At 38.2% G+C, this 16,770-nt stretch overlaps 1 protein-coding gene across 5 annotated transcripts in view; it reads right to left on the minus strand.

The window, feature by feature from the left end:
• Nucleotides 1–16,770, minus strand: part of WDFY3 (WD repeat and FYVE domain containing 3) — a 296,048-nt gene that overhangs the window by 89,071 nt on the left and 190,207 nt on the right. For 4 of the 5 annotated variants that reach the window (XM_027853427.1, XM_027853426.1, XM_027853424.1 and 1 more), the window contains 6 exons: nt 16,066–16,186; nt 15,601–15,818; nt 12,212–12,447; nt 10,375–10,509; nt 7,198–7,377; nt 4,445–4,678 (listed from right to left, as the gene is read on the minus strand). In XM_027853427.1, the coding sequence (XP_027709228.1) occupies nt 4,445–4,678; nt 7,198–7,377; nt 10,375–10,509; nt 12,212–12,447; nt 15,601–15,818; nt 16,066–16,186 (1,124 nt within the window). The remainder of the gene's footprint in view (nt 1–4,444; nt 4,679–7,197; nt 7,378–10,374; nt 10,510–12,211; nt 12,448–15,600; nt 15,819–16,065; nt 16,187–16,770) is intronic. The other variant, XM_027853425.1, reaches the window with a different exon arrangement.

Here is a 16,770-nt window from a genome sequence, read left to right on the forward strand (position 1 = left end):
AAGGAAAAGACCCTTAGGATTATAACCCAACAGAAGAAGAAATATTATGATTTTCAATCTAGTAATATCATCAAACACATCAAATTTTTAAAACTGTCAAATAGCAAAGTATGACATGAAGTGGTACAAATGTTCACAAATCTTAAAATTTTGTTTCTATTAATGAAATCCTGTTAGTCTTCTGTAATGGAATTATCATCTCCACCACGATAAAGCTTTTATACCTGTTTATCTCACAAATTCTGATCCTTGGTATGCATGATTTGTCTCCCCAATCAAATATTAAAACATTTAAACAGCAGAGAATCACAGAGAAGGGATCTTAGAAGCCATGTAGTCCAGAACTTTAAGAAATGCCTTCCACAACATATCTAAATGGTTATCTGTCTGTCTTTTGCCAACAGATCCCCATAGTCTGACAAGCTGATCTACAAGAGCTAAGGCAGCCAGTTCCACTCTGGGGATCTTTCCTCATATCAAGGCTAGATGTGCATCTGTGAAGCTTCTACCCATCATGCCTAGTTCTGTGACCTGGGGCCAAGAAGAAAAAGTCTAAATCCTTCTTCCACGTGACAGGTTTTTGTTCCTTTATGTCACATAGCTGGTTCAAGGTAAGAGTCAGTTTGGATATTCTCTTCTCCAAGCTATGCATGCCCAGTACTTCTGACCACTGTTCATATGGCGTGAACTTGTGGTTGACTAGTATCCTTGCTTGCATATGGTGCTTAGGACTAAATGTAGTACCACAGAGTGGTCTGACCAGAAAGAACTATGGTAGAACACCTGCCTCCTAATTCCTGGACCTCATGTCTTTCTTCCTGTAACCTAAGATAATTCTAGTGTTTTCAGGTGTGCTATCCAATTGCTGACTCACACTGAGCTCGCAGGATGCTCAAACTCCCAGATGTTTTTTTGAGGAACTGTTTGTGGCCTGGCTCTGTTTCCACCAGATGCTGCCCAACCCACAGATCACTGAGGTACATAGGAAGCGCTCCTTGGAACTCTCATAGCAAAGTGTTCCCACCTCTTTTAAAGACTTATGTGGTATACTACTAATGCTAATAACTCATATATTTATCTCTCCATTACAGATTTTAAGCTACTTTAGATACACTCCCTTCTCTCAATACATCTTTGCATCTTCTTAGAGAGGTTTGCTGAATGAGTAAAGAGTGAATGGTTTAATTGGAGACTTACTTCTGGGAACTACTGCTACTATGGTCTTTTGAAAACCCAACAGCAGTGGCAAGGGAAGGCTGGTGGTGACAACAGAGCGTGGTGAAGAACAGAAGTCATGACAGGAATTACTGCAAGCTTTTGTCTACAACAGAGCATTTGATCAATTCACCTGCCTCTAAGAACTATTCAGGAAAGATGGAAATCTGTTATGTGTAATAACCTTTAGAAAGAGATTTCACATGTTCCCCTTCTCACTCATTTTGGTATCAAACTGTTCTGGCAGGAAATTGATCTCTAAACAGAATCAAGGGGCTGAACAGTCCTCTAGAGACCTTCTAATCCATATTTCTCTCTTCAAACAGGTAAATATCTAAATCATTCAGCAGAGGCAATTCTATCAGCTTTCCTCTCAGGATTTTAATTCTTTGTTATTTTGTAATTGAAAAACATGGACACGAATGTTTCAAGTACTATAAATGAAACCATGTTAAAACTGAAAAAACCACTAACAATAAATTTAATGTATCCATTCCAAAGCTATCCTTTTGTATGCCTCTCCCTCTGAACCTCCTTCAGTTTCCTCCTGCAGATTAAAAACATTTTTTAATTGATGATTTTCTCTTTCTTAGAATCACTATTGTCCCTCTCCCCACTTCATTTCTTTCACTATGTGAGAAAGCCCTTATACACAGCAAACAAGAATGCCCAAGACACCCGAAAAAGCCATGTCAGTCATCTTAAAATGGATGTCTTGTTTCCAGCTAAGAGGCAGAAATTATGCTCCATCATCGGTCTTCCATTGCTGTGACTGGTCATGGCATTGTTCTGAGTCCCGAAGCCCTTCTAAGGCAATGCCGTTTTTACAATGCGGCGATCCCCGTACGCCTTGCCCTGGCTCTAATCACTGCACTCTCCATTTGTTCATACTTGTCTTTCTAGGTTTCTTTGAACTATCTTTCTATATTTTTCTTTAGTATACAATAATACTATAATTTATTTTGCCACTCCTCAGATGACAGCTACCCAGTGTTTCTAGATCTTTGCTACAAAAATGTGCTGCTATAAATATTTTTGCACATATGATTTAATCTCTTCAAGGTACAGCTCTGTTCCTTGCCTATAATAGGAGGATGTCCAAAGAGAAAACGCGCAGAGGGCATCCTGCACTGAGTCAGCTGAGCTCAGCTGTCAAGTCTATGAGTAACCCATGGTGGTCTGCCATGGCTGCTCTGTACTTAGGAGACCAGGAACTGATGTCAACAGCCTTATGCTAACCAAATCTTAAGAACGGCTTCAATACCTTTGAAGGAAAAAGTAGCCTAACTTGCATGTGGGTGGAGAATATTGCTTCCATTACAACACTTATTTATCAATTTGACATTTACCGATTGTGGAATGGCTCCTGTTCTTATATCCTTCAGACCCTATATAACTAGAACATAAGACCTTTACCAGGGTAACTTGCCATGAATATTTCTCCCAGTTACATTTCCCTTCTAATTCTAACTGGATTGGTTTGTTTTGCTTTAACTTTAATTTTTTCAATTAGGAAACATTTTAAAAATTGATCTGTATTTCACCCTATCCTGCTCCCATTCCATTGAACAAAATTTTTTAAAAAAAGGCCTCAATATACCGGTGCATTGTTAGACAAACCAAATTCCACATTGGCCATGTCCAAAAATGTGTATCTCTGCTTTTTATCACCTCTCTAACAGGAAGTGTCTTGTTTCACCTTCATTATTTTATACTTGTGGTTTATCATTGAGTTGATCAGTTTTAAAGTCTTTCAAAGATTTTTTTTTTCTATGTTATCACTGTTAGCCTGCTCTCCTACTCTTCACTTCACTCTATATTACTTTATAGGACGTCTCAAGGTTTCTTCTGAAATTCCTTACTACTTATGACAATCCTTACGCCTCATGGAAATATAATATTTGGTTTTGCCATTGCCCATAAGAGAGGCACAACCCCCCTTAGATTCTAGATTTTGGCTACTATGAAAAGAGCTCCTATAAATATTTTTGAACATATATATCCTTTTCATCTCTCTTTGATCTCTTTGGGGTACAGGCCTACTGGAATCATTTCTGATATACACAGTTTAGGAACTCTTTGGGAATGGTTACAAACCATTTTTCAAAAGGACTGCACCAATTCACAGCTCCACTAGTGTGCCTGTTTGATCCAAGCCCCTCCAACAATTGTCACTTTCCTCTTTTGTCATTGGCTAGTCTGACCAGTGTGAGGTATTTGTATTTGTGCTTTTTCAGTGTTTTCTTTCTTTCACTCCTTACCCAGCAGTGTTTGTTACTTGTGCCTTCTCATCCACATTCTATCTACTTCTGCCTTTTACTGCAGATTACAAGGTCATGCCTTATCCTCTTATCTGTTCCTCTATGGTACTGGTCCTTCTCAATGCTTTGCTGGGAGGAGTGTGTCATTTTTTCCACTTAATGTGGAAAAACGTGTTGCATAAATATCAGCTGTTATCCTTCTTCCCTGAGGTGGCCAATATTTGAAAATTTAACAGGTCTGCATTTTATTCAATTATACGTTTCATTGGTGAAAATTATTCTTATTTCATCACTACTGAGAATTCTGAGAAATCCTCCCCCCAAAAAACCCTCTTGTCTGCTCAGTGTCCAAGTGTTACTAATTATGGTAAAGTTACCTTACTAAACAATCCACTAGACTGTCATTACATGAATTGCCTTGATCAACGGGAGTATTGAGTTGCAGTGCTTCTGTTAGTCACCAGAGGGAGCACTTACTGCCCAGGTAGTACTGATAAAACAAGACTACTATTTACAGGCGCTGGTTCATAGCAAATAAGATGGTAGGACAAATATTTTTCCTGCTCCCCTTCACTTCTCTTGAGATTTGGCAGGCAAACATTTTTCATGGTTTTCAGGAATTTTCAATGCTTTCAGGAAAGGTGCTTGGTCATATTCTCATCCTGATATAGGAACAGAGCTACAAGATAACAGGGCTGGAATCAAAGTGGGGTAACTCCCTGGCTCAAAGCAATTAATCAGAAAAACTTATTAATTTTACTTAACTTTACTCCTGTCTTCACAGAGTACCATGGAGCACAGATGTGACAAATGCTTTTTACATGTGAGAAACATTTCCTACGTTTCTACTATGAAATGCTTACATCAACTGGAAAATTTGCCAACACCTTTTTGATCCTGATAGATTATGCACATTCTACCTGTAGCAGTGAAGCTACATTGCAATGAGCTCATTTCCTTGATGTTACCTCCAACAGCAGGTCAATCAGTGGAGTCTGCTTGCTGGCAGGTGTGAGACAGAGATTGTCTATAATCAAGACTCTCATGAAATCAAAAACAAACTTTTTTGCTGGGTGGTTGGTCAAGTAGGTTTTGGAGCCGACATTGCAGTACTCAGATTGGCTTCTGTTCATTCCCGTGTCAACTGCAAAGGCTTTGAACTCTTCTGCCGGAGACCCAACTTCATCATCAAGATCAGTGACCTGTTTAAAAACAGAACAGAAAAATGCCTCAGTCTTCCCATTATTATTAACTCTTACTTAGCATAGTGCTAATTTCCATTTGTTTTTACATAAGTTACATCATAATAGTAGTGATTGCTTTGTATGGTTTACCTATTACTCAATTATTTCACAAATTAATTCCATTGCTCTTTCATTTGACTTTTCACTTACAGTTAAAAGTCATCAAACTATATAAAGGGAGTTCTTTAAATTATTTCACAACTGCAATGGACATAAGCAATACTACAAAATGTTAATCAAAAAGATTTTTAAATTAAAGATATATTTCTTGATCATTAGTTAAATTTAATTAATGTGTGATCATCTTAAATTAATTCAATGGATTATGTCAAGATAATGACCTATTGTTTAAAATGAACCAAAAAAATGGTAATCAGCTATTTGGAAGGAGATGGAACATTTGGAGATCATCTAAAACAGGTTCCTCACACCTGATCTAGCATTTTACACCAGAGGAAACAAAGGGCGAGGGAAGGGAAAATGGCTTGCCCAAAGTCTCTTGCGTGGATGAAGGCAACAGTCATCTGAAGGCAACCTGAATCTTCATGAACTGACTACTGAGAAGCTAACTATCACAGATTTTCAGCTCAGGACCTGGTATCAAAGTAGAACTTAGCATTGGAATAATAAAAAATAAATAAAAAGGAGCTGTTCCTTCTATTCAGTTTTCCTGCAACTAATAAGAATTACAAATCAAAGACAAAGGGAAAATTCAAGAGACACAAAAATAATAAAAAGTGTGAAAAAAGTAAAAGATATTTCTGTCATCCTGTAGCATGGTTGAAAAAAATGTAGTGACACATATGAAATAAGCTAGGATGATTTCATGGTATACTGTTGGACATTTGTTCATCTTTCCATAGCTCTAAAATAACAATTATCTCTACCTAACTGGGGCGGGGGGCGGAGGGGGGGAGAGTTGGCATGAGATGCTAATTGCTTTGCTCCAAGACAAAGAACTGAATCTGATTTTCTAATCAGAAAAGGGAACTGCCATTTTGTACCATAGGATGAGAGATTTAGAGTTGGAAGGAATCTCAGAGGCATCGAGTCTAACCCCTTCATTTTATAGATGAGGAACCTAAGGCACAGAAAAGTTAAGTTGCCCGAGGTCACACTGTGTGGATGACACTGAGTTGGAATTTGAACTGGAGTCTTCCTGAGTCCAGCTCCCTATCCACTATACCAGTCTGCAATGTGGAAACACAAACATCATTCTGGCCTGGGGCATCACTGGTACAACAGGACACAATAATCCACCATCCACACATCACAGTTTATTATTGATTTTCTTTTACGTTAGGGTAGATAAAGAAAAATCAAATTCAAACAAATCTGTTACAGTTAATGATGTTGTACATTGCCACTTTTGAAAATGATGAAATTCTAAAGTTTATAATAATTAATTCCCCTAAATGGATCACGCTTAACAAGTGCAAAAAATTTTACAAACAAGAATTAATTAGAGCTTTGAAACCAAAAGCGTAGGCCACATAGAATCTTCTAAGTGGTTAGAATCTTCTAAGCTTAATTCAAAAATGAGGAATTAGGAACTCTACCATGATAAAACTGGCAAGAATGGGGTGAAAGGAAAGTAATGGGGCTTCTGGTGATGAGGGAGGAAATAAGACTAAATGTTTGGGGTCCTGGAGATATTCTAGAAAATGAAGTTATAGGTTATAGGTTGAGTATAAAGTTATCAAAGGTTGCTTCATAAAAGATTGTTTGACAGACTAATTCCAGGTAGGACATTTTTTTCCTCTCCCTTTCCTATGTCAAAAGTAGATTTTTGGGAGAACATGACCGACTCCAATGTAGGCTATATTTGCTATTATGATATTTCTTTCTTTTCCTGTACGACACTGAATGTACTAAATGTCTCCTTTGGTACCTACTTTCCCCAGTCACTTTATGGTTACAAAAGAAAACTCAGAGGACTTGGAAGAGCTATAGGAACTCAAGCAGTTCTCTTTATTCTGTCTAAAAAGGCACACAGTTGCAGATTAATAAATGCTAATGAACTGACCGCTAAAGGAGAAATGTTTTCTTTGGTCTGTTGTAAATAGCTATGCTATAAGCCTTTGCAATATTTTAAGCACCCTCTTTCTTTTCCTAAAAATGCACCTTTTGCTGCTTATGTGACCTACCTGAACTTACTCAAACTGGATCGTGTAGCTCAGAAGGAGATACATATATCGTTTTATATAAATATATATATATTTATATGTGTGTGTGTGTATGCATGCACGTGTGTGTGTATATATATATGTATATATATATGTATATGTGAATGTACATGTATGTATGTATGAGTGTATGAATGATGTCACCTGTGGGATACACATCCATCACCAACGGATAGGCTGCGTCACATTCTTGAGTGGATAAAGAAACTGTGGTACCTGTCTTACTATAACATGTGCTGGCTTATTCGTGCAGTGGCCAGCAAGGACTTAGAAAATTCTTGCAACACGTACCATCTCAGAGTACGGTCGGATGTTGAAGGGGAAGACAGTAGCTGCTAATGCACACAGAAACTCTGGGCTCATCCACATTGAACTGAGGTCTGGAACATTGTGATATAAGTATCTAAAAAACTGCATCAAGGTAACAGGATATTCTCTGAGCCAAGATCCTTCTTCTTCTGATTGCCAAGGCTGTTTTGGAAGCAAGAAGAGAAATAAAGAATTAGGGTCTGTAACTGCTACTGTTTAAAAGTATTATGAGAAACTCACTGAAAACATATTAACATACACACACATCAGCACAAACACAATTTGATGACTATTATATCATGACATATTTATATGCTGCAAAAACAAACACCTCTCTGTACAAGAAAGATATTCAAAACTGATCCATCTTTGATCTTCACAGAAACTTTTCCGTGTGAAATCAAAGACAAATTAAAATAAAACACAAGAGACATTTTCTGGGCATTTTCTTTGGCAGTCTCCCATGCCTGGAAGGCTTTCCCTCCTCAGCTCCACTTATTGACTTTCCTTTAAGTACCAACTAAAATCCCTTTTTTACTGGAAGCCTTCTCCAATCCCTCTTAATTCTAGTGCCTTCCCTGTGTTAATCACTTCCAGTTTATTGTGTATGTAAGTTTGCTTTGTAAATATTTGTTTGCATTGTGTCTCTCTCATTAGACCTTAAGACATAAAAATAACAAAAACAGCGCTAGTGAAAATTAAAAGATATCTCCATGGCATTGCAACTTGGCTAAAAACACGTAGTGACACATGTGAAATAAGTTAGGGTGATTTCATGGTACATTGGTGGATATTCGCTCATCCTTCTACAGCTCTAAAATAACAATTATCTCAGATCCCCTCATTCCCTGTTCTCTCTAATCAGCATAAAAGTCTAGGGCCACTCAGTGTAAGGACAAACTACCTCAATAAGCCCTACGTACTCTATACTATCCTATAATACAATATAATATATGTATTATGCAATAGTACTTTATTGAGCACTACTATAGTAATAGTAGTAATAGTAGGCTACAGTACAATAACTGATGTACCTAATAATACCTTGAGTCAGCAAAAACTTACAGTACGTTCAAGATATTTTTTAAAAAGGCTAGGAGGCCAGAAATACACTTTTTAAAGATTTCCATGAAAAATAGTTAAATTTTTTTTTAAATTGCTATACATGTGGCTATATAAAATGACCCCAAATCAAAGGGATTTTTGAAGTTTGGAGGCTTGACTGTATTACCTGTTTAAAAATGTTTCCATGAGCAAGGTACAGTTATTTTGATTTCTGTCTTTGCTTTGTGAGGCAACATGGTTTAAAGGGAAGCACAGCCAGAAAATTCTTAAGGTCACAGCCCCGTGTGGATGTTTGTTTATTTTTGCAACTGAAAAAAATCACTTAACTACTATGAGCTTCAATTTCTCATCAATGTGAGAATGTGGCATACTATAAAGCTTTACACAAATATGAACTGTTCTTTAAAGGTACCTGTGACAAATGGTTCTGCCTAAGGTAAGAATGACTGCTGTCCACGCCTGCAATCCTTCTAGGTGTGTATGTGTGTCAGAGCACATTAATCTCTAGGTCAGTATTTTAGGCATTTGTGAGTAGATTATTCTTTTTTGGGGGGGGGGGCAATTGGGGTTAAGTGACTTGCCCAGGGTCACACAGCTAGTAAGTGTCAAGTGTTTGGTCTGAGGTCGAATTCGAACTCAGGTCCTCCTGACTTCAGGGCCGGCGATCTATCCACTGTGCCACGTACCTGCCCCACGGGTAGATATTTTTAAGCACACAGATCTTCACTATCTACAAGTATATCACAGTGTAGAAGAGAAGGGAGTGTGACGTCCAGGGAACACCAAAGATTAAATCCTGGCTCGGCCACTGTGTCACCTTGGGCATTTGCTCACTTTAGGTCTCTGGGCCTCTGCTCCCTCATCTTTAAAAAGCAGGCTCTAAATCTGCAATCTGCAAAACAAACCTTCCATTACCTGTCTCAAAAGGTGGTTGTGAGGAAAATGCTTTGTCACAGACTAAAATGCTATATAATGGAAGTTAATAAGGAAAAATGCCATAAAACAAACACCATGGGCCGTTGAGACAAATCTGCCATAACATTTGTAACACTACATGATGTAAGGCTGGGAGATGAAAAAACAATCCCACCCAAATTAATTTAAAAACAGAAGGCTTAGACCTTTGCAATTGAATTAAAGCATAAACTAGCTGTCAACAAGTCTTTAATCAATTTGGAAGGAGTAAAATGCTTTAATCGTTGGATGAGGGGCAGATAACGCCACTCAGGAATCACCGTGGGATTGGCTGAAAGAATCAGAAACACTTCTGGACCTAACTATAAAGCACCTCGTAAGGTAGATCAAAATCTGGCTTTCCAACAGCAGGCCAGTTTAGTGGTGGAACGGTGCTAGTCAGGCCTGGGAGAGGGAATCCCTAAGAGTTGGGAGAGAGTCCTGTCTTCTTCCCTACCTACCCCACCAGGAAACTGTCAGTTCAAGAGAAGCATCAGAGCCAGAGACGATCCACTGGCAGCTCAAACTGGCAGCAGTATCCCTCTTGACAGCAGTGACATCTGCATCAGAATCTGAGAGACACATGGCAAACTAGATATTCAGAGGAAAAGTAGCTTCAGGATGTTATGAAGATATCAATCATCAACCCGATCCTCAGTGCCTATCAGAAAGGGACAAAATGACTTCTAGGTACCAGGAGCTGAAACCCCCTTGGCCTCATTTGTTCTCTATGGGACTGCTGACATTTGTACTTATATTTGTACCCACTCTCCCCACAGATGCTCAACAGTAAAAAAGTTAGTATAACAAGATAGCCTTTGACTGACAGATTTGGAAAATGCTTCATGAGTAAGTTTATATTATAGGTATTAGATAAGCATTGTACCTCAACTTCTGAATTTCCTTACTTCTAAGAGAAGGATAATAAAAATATCATATATTGGAATAAACGCTTTGATAAGGTTCTTCTATATCCACGTAAAGTATTATTATCATGGAGATGAAAATTGTAGGAATGAGATTCTCAAAGTAACAGTAAATCTACATCACACAGGATCATTTTGATTAATGTTCTTCTATTCAGAATAGCAGAGGAAGATGGAGAGTTATTAATATTTCTCAGTGCTTCATCATACTTACTGAATTGAGCATGCTGCGAAGCATTCCCAACAACAAAAAAGCAGCTTCTGTGCAAACATTATGGATTGAAGAGACCACGGTTCCACTAGAGGCAGGAACTCCAAAGATAAATGTCCATATGGAATCCAAATCAAACTATAGGGGTGAAGTTAAACAATAATTGGGGACAGATTCTTTTCCTCAATATGAACTCAGACTTCTAATATTTTCACATCCTTAAAATACAATTATTTAAATGACCAGATTGATGTTGGTCTGATAATCACAACTGTATAGTTTTAGTAAGAAGAGACAGAATGAGGAGCAAATTTCACTTTCTCCTATATCCTATAGTACCTTTCTATCTAAAAAGATAAACTGTGTAAGGACATTCTATCTTATGTGTTTGTTTTGTCTTGCCAACATAAACAGACTATGTTTTAAAAGACTACATATATTCTTTCCAATAAATTATTACAAAAGAAAAATTGCAGAACAAATTAACCCGATGATCAAAGGAACGAAATCATAGGCAACTATATTGGCTAACTGCTGAATTTAAAGCACAACAATTTTCTCAATTAGAAAATAATTTGAATGAACACCTCCCCAAAAAACAAACAAACAAATAACTTTCTGATTCAGTTTCACACTGCTCACAGAAGTTCTTGCAACTAAAGTAAGATGCAGCTGTGGGGATTTGTTTCATTAAAACGTTTCACTGGTAAAATGCGTTTTTTGGACCATATGAGCATGAAAAAAAATTGCTATGCAATCCAACAGATCTCTTGGAGGTCACACACCCATTTATTGGGTCAATGACAGGACACAGAGTGGAAGATTTTAATTTTAAAGGGATTACAAACTATTGGAATGGAATAAGACAGCATTAGCACTTTGAAGCTTTTATGTTTCAGGATGCTAAAACATAAAAAGTCTGAAGCAAGTTGAAAATCCTTTCTATGCATGCTAGAATGATCTCTCTCGTCTCTCTGTCTCTCTCTCTCCATCTTCTACAAGAAGCCCTGTCCAACCCCTCTTAATTCAGTGCCTTCTCTCTGTTAATTATTTCCTCTTTAGCCTTATTATAGCCTGCTTTGAATATCTTTGCACGTTGTTTTCCCCATTAGATTGCAAGCTCTTTGAGGGCGAGGATTGTCTTTTGCTTCTTGTTGTACCCCTGGTGCTTAGCACAATGCCTGATAGTTAGGTGCTTAATAAATAAATATTGATTGCTTGACATACTGATCTGTGCTTACAACTGTCAGAAAATCAGAAAGCACAAAGGTTTTATTTTATCTTCTATCTTCTTAACTTACATGTTATTTTAACTTTAAACTCTTTTGAAAATTAATATTAGCTTTTTAATAATCAGAAATGACTGTAAATCTTATCTCTGTAATATGCCATTTCTTCAATAACATAAGTCATTAGTAGAAACACCAAATTAAATTCTTCATTTCTAGTTTTCCAAAAGAAAGCTGTATTTTTTAAATATAGAGCAAATCCCACAAAATTATTTAGGTCAGCAGTGAAAATGTTTATTTCAGTGCTGACTTTCTGATTGATATATCAAACACATAGAGGAAAATATATACTTGTGTTTGTAATTACATTAAACTTATAAATACGAAAAAAGTCACCCTTATTGTGAATTTAGAGTAAGGATATCTCCAAATTTCTATCATGTCATCTTTATACATGTGTACTAAGTAATTTACGGATTTAGTATAGAATTGTTTTTGAAGAAATTAACTCATAATGCCCATTGGTAAGTTCATTCCCTCCCTCCTGCCTGGCCCACACCTCCAATCCCCAAACCCAAATTACACGTGTGCCTTGCTAGATAAATTCCTACCTGGCAACCCTGATTACATCGGCTGCTGATGACAGGTACACTGACCTGCAGGTTTTCGGGCAGCTCGGCGACTGGCTGCTGCAGAAAGAGGGCCATGAGGAGGAAATAAAGGGCAGGGACATTCGTGTGCTTAGGGAGAAATGACTGAAGAACTGGAAAACCAGGAAAATGACAAGCATCCCGGTTAATCTCCCTGATAGCTGATCGGCCACCAGCACTTCTGCCCACGTTGAATCCTGAAGAAAAGGAGATAGAAAAATGAGTGTAAAGCTTGGCACCAATTCTTATTATGCTACTACACAAAGCTTTGGAATAAAAAGGGTTAAACTGATATTTATATCTAGAACATTTGCATTAATAGCAGCTAAGAGCATTCAATTGTTGATTTAATCTGTCACAACTATATACAAAGGCTGCCTCCAGAGATAATGGACTCCACTGCCCTGGGGGTCTCCAAGAGGATGCTGGATGACCACTTGTCTAGTGTGTAGCAGGAGGACTTTCTTTTTGGGTAATTTTTGGACAAGACAATTGATAAGGTACTTCCAACTCTGAAATTCTGTGATGCTGTGACTTTGCTGTATGGCCCCTGGACATAGAAAGTAAGCGTAACAGGATACAAGTTTTAACTGTGAGATTGAGAGAGCAAATGTAAAGACATCTGGGAAATGATTCATGAGAAAATTGAAGTTTTACTCACTAAAAAATATGAATGTTTGTTTATTTCTCCAAATGGGAAATGAAAGAAAACATGCAGCCAGAGTATACAGGCAACAAAAATATTAATTTGCAAAATCCATGGGAGGCTACTTCATTGAATGAAATCATGGCTTATGCATAATGGAAGGGTTGCAAGTCTGAGTGACTGGGAGGATGGTGGTACCCTTGATAGTAATAGGTAAGTCAGGAACAGCGGAGGATTTGGGAGGAAAGACAATGAGTTCAGTTTTGGACATGCTGAGTGTAAGATGTCTTTGAGATATCCACTTCAAAATATCCCATAGGCAGCTGGAGATGAGAGACTAGAGATCAGGAGTGAGAAAAAGGCTGGACAAACAGGTCTAAGCATCAGCAACATGGCAATGATGGTTAAACCAATGGGAGCTGATGGGATCACCAAGTAAAATAGTTTAGAGGGAGAGGAAAATGCCCAGGACAGAGTCAACATTACATACAGGGTATGACCAGAACAAAGATTCCGCAAAGGAGATTGAAAAGAAATAGTCAGAGAGTAAGAGAACCAGGATAGAACAATGTCACAGAAATCTAGCAAAAACAATATCAAAAAAGAGAATGATGACAGTGTCAAAGACAGAACAAGTCATTAAATTTGACAATAAGATCACTGATGATTTTGGAGAGAGCAGTTTCAGTTGGATAATGAGGGCAGAAGCAAGACTGCAATGAGTTTAGAAGAGAATAAGAGGACAGAAAGTGGAGACATTAGTTGTAGATGGCCTCGTCAAGGATTTAACTACAAAAAGGAGGAGAGATATGTGACAATACAAGTGAGGACTGTTGGTTTTTCTTCCTTTTTTTGAGGACAGGAGAGACACAGGCCTGTTGGTAGTCAATAGGGAACAGCTAGCAGATAGGGAGAGATGAAAGGTTACGGAGAGTTGGGGATGACAGAAGATGAGATGGAACGGTATCATGTATACCTGTAGAGGGGTTTGCCTCAGCAAGAAGGACCACCTCTTCATGTGAGGTGTGGCTGAAGGAGACAGAGGTGAAAAGCATCTGAAGGGATGTGAGATGAGGAAGAGAAAGCTCTTACTAAATAGTCTCAGTTTTTTTCAGTGAAATATAAGGCAAAGTTCTTAGTTGAGAGAGTAGGGAGGAGAGCTATGGGAGATTTGAGAAGGGATTTAAAAAAAGGTTGAAAAAGTCAGTGTGGTGAGCAGGACAGGAAGTAGAAAAGCTGGATGGCTTTGGAGCCTAGAGGTTCTGGGTTCAAATCCCAGTTGCGCCGTCTACTATTTCTGTAATCTTAGGTAAATTATGACCAACTAGAGCTTTAGTTTATTCATCTGTAAAATCAGGGGGGGAGCTGCTTCAATTCTGCCTCCAGTACATTTTTCCCATTTGTTTGAGAAACCATCTTTCTTTACTGCAAATAATAAACAGATACAAAGTGGGGACTGGACTAGATGTCTTTCAGGTCCTTCAAGCTCTACTTCTATGATCCACATAGTATCTCTATGATGTCAATACACAGAAGCCTTACAATTTACGACTGCATCAGTGTGAGAACTACTTCTACCAGTACAGATCACAGTGAGGTGGAGTGACGTCGATGTGGTTTTACAGCCAGTAAATGTCAGAGGCAGGACTGGAACTCAGGCCTTCGGGACTTTAAGTGCAGTCACCCATTTATTACCCTTTTATTACTTATTATGACATACTAAAGCATCCTCATTGTTTTATGAAGAGAAGGAAATAATTCAGATGCCCAATATTGCTATGTGGGAGGCAGCCTCACGAGAAGAAATTTAATAAAAATGAAGAATCATTAGTGAGTTTTGTTAAATTAGTGGGGTAGTAGTCGCGACTCTAACTCCAGCACCCTCTTAGTTCAGGTTAGAGGCTGAGATGCAACGAGACACTTGTGAGTCACTGTGGTACCAAACTTCTCTGGACGTGGCCCCCTCATCTCTTGCTGTCATGAAGGTACAGGATGCCACGGTTTTAGACAACCACCAAGTCTAAGAAGCACTACCTAAAGCTGGGACCTTTTATGCCCCCAGGCCTGGGAGCTGAGACAGGGAAGCTGCATAGCTAAGATTTATAATGTGCTCTAAGGTTTACAAAGGATTTTAAAAAATATTTCATTTTATCCTAAAAACAATCCTGGGAAGTAGGTGCTATTATTATCCCCATTTTACAGGTGAGAAAACTGAGGCAGACAGAGGTTAAATACTCGCTCAGGGTCACACAGCTAATAAGTGCCTGAGGCCAGATTTGAACTCAGGTCTTCCTGACTCTAGGTCCAGGGCTCTATTCTATTCAATCCTGTAGGAATGAACGAACATTATGAGAAATTAAAAATCTAAACTCTTCTTAATAATGCAAAACATTGATTTAAAATATAGTCAAAATAAATAATAACAGGAATATATAGTAATATGCGACAAAATGACACTGTTATAGAACAGCCAAGTGGCAGACGCAATAGTATCAATACACAAAAAGGAAAAAATGAAGAATGTGTTGACGCGGAAGATATTTCTTAACCAATATTCATACATGAAAATGTTAACCTTTTAAGAACATCAGGTATTTGATCAGAGACAGGAAAACATAACATAAGAAGGACCAACAGTCATTAGCTGTCCCTAAGGTCAGGCAGAACATACAGTCTTGCTTCTTCTAGGTGAAAAGTTCCATACCTAGCACAGTGCCAATTTTATTGGTCAAGACAGAATCTGTCTGCTCAAGCCAGCCTCCGCCACTGAGTCCTTCTTTAAACTTGATGAGAACAGACTGGTTACTCAGCAAGACAACCAGAATCCTCGTGGCTGCAGTCACTGTAGTTGAGTGCAAATGTTCCTCGGTAAACATCAGGAGCCAGTCAAAGCCCAGTGTCCTGACCAGGTCTTCACAAGCTCTAATCAAGGGGAAGAGGATTAAGTTCCAAGATCAGTCTCAGGGTTTAGTCAGACAAGGTCCTCATATGAAATAACTCATTTTTTTTTTCTTTTTAAAAAGACCTTAAATGAAATGATGGTACAAGTTACTTCTCTAGGTATTCCCAAGTAAGGTTGGTGGACTTATTCTATCAACTTTGGAAGCAAATCAAACTAAAGAGAAATAGGAACAATCAGCATGCAATGTCAAGAGAGAGTTTTACTTACTGTATATTAATGCTTGTCTTTTCCTTTGATGAGTAGACTAGTTTGAGTAGAATATCTAACAGTCTATTTCTCAAAAGGATCAGATTAGCAGATACAAGACCTCCAAAATCTTCCTCAGTTCCTAAGAAAGAAAAGAGAGTCATTAAAGTTTGTATATGAGACAACCCTAGCCCATGGCACTGATATTGCAGGATTTTCTTCCCAAATAAGAAGAAAGACAGTGAAGAGTCTCCCATCAGGAGATCTGTCTCTAGTTGTGGCTGACATTGCCTGGCCTCACACCCTGGACAAGACACCCAACTTTTCTGGGCTTTCGCTTTCCTCATCAACGAGTGACAACCACACCAGCCCTTCCTAATTTAGTGGAATGCTGTGAAGATCAACGTGATCCTGTAAAAGGACTGAAGATTGTCTTTTACATCACACAGGAAGCTGGTAGAGTTACAGCAACAGTGGTTCATTTAAAAGCTGCAATCATACCAACATTTCAAGTGATTTTCCATTTCTACAACATGTATTTGGTAAAAACATGATAAAGTAGAATCCAAGAGTAAATAAATCCTTCTTTCCAGAAAGGAATTTATATTATTCATGAGGGGAAAGAAAACAAAGATAACACATGCACAAGTCATGGGAGCTGGTGGGGTGGGAAGTGAGAAGAGAGGTGTCCTGAAAAGCACTATGTCAGTAAAAATTAAAAAAAAA

Source organism: Vombatus ursinus, unplaced genomic scaffold, assembly GCF_900497805.2.
Source record: "Vombatus ursinus unplaced genomic scaffold, bare-nosed wombat genome assembly UNPS02009975.1, whole genome shotgun sequence".
Classification (NCBI taxonomy): Eukaryota; Metazoa; Chordata; class Mammalia; order Diprotodontia; family Vombatidae; genus Vombatus; species Vombatus ursinus.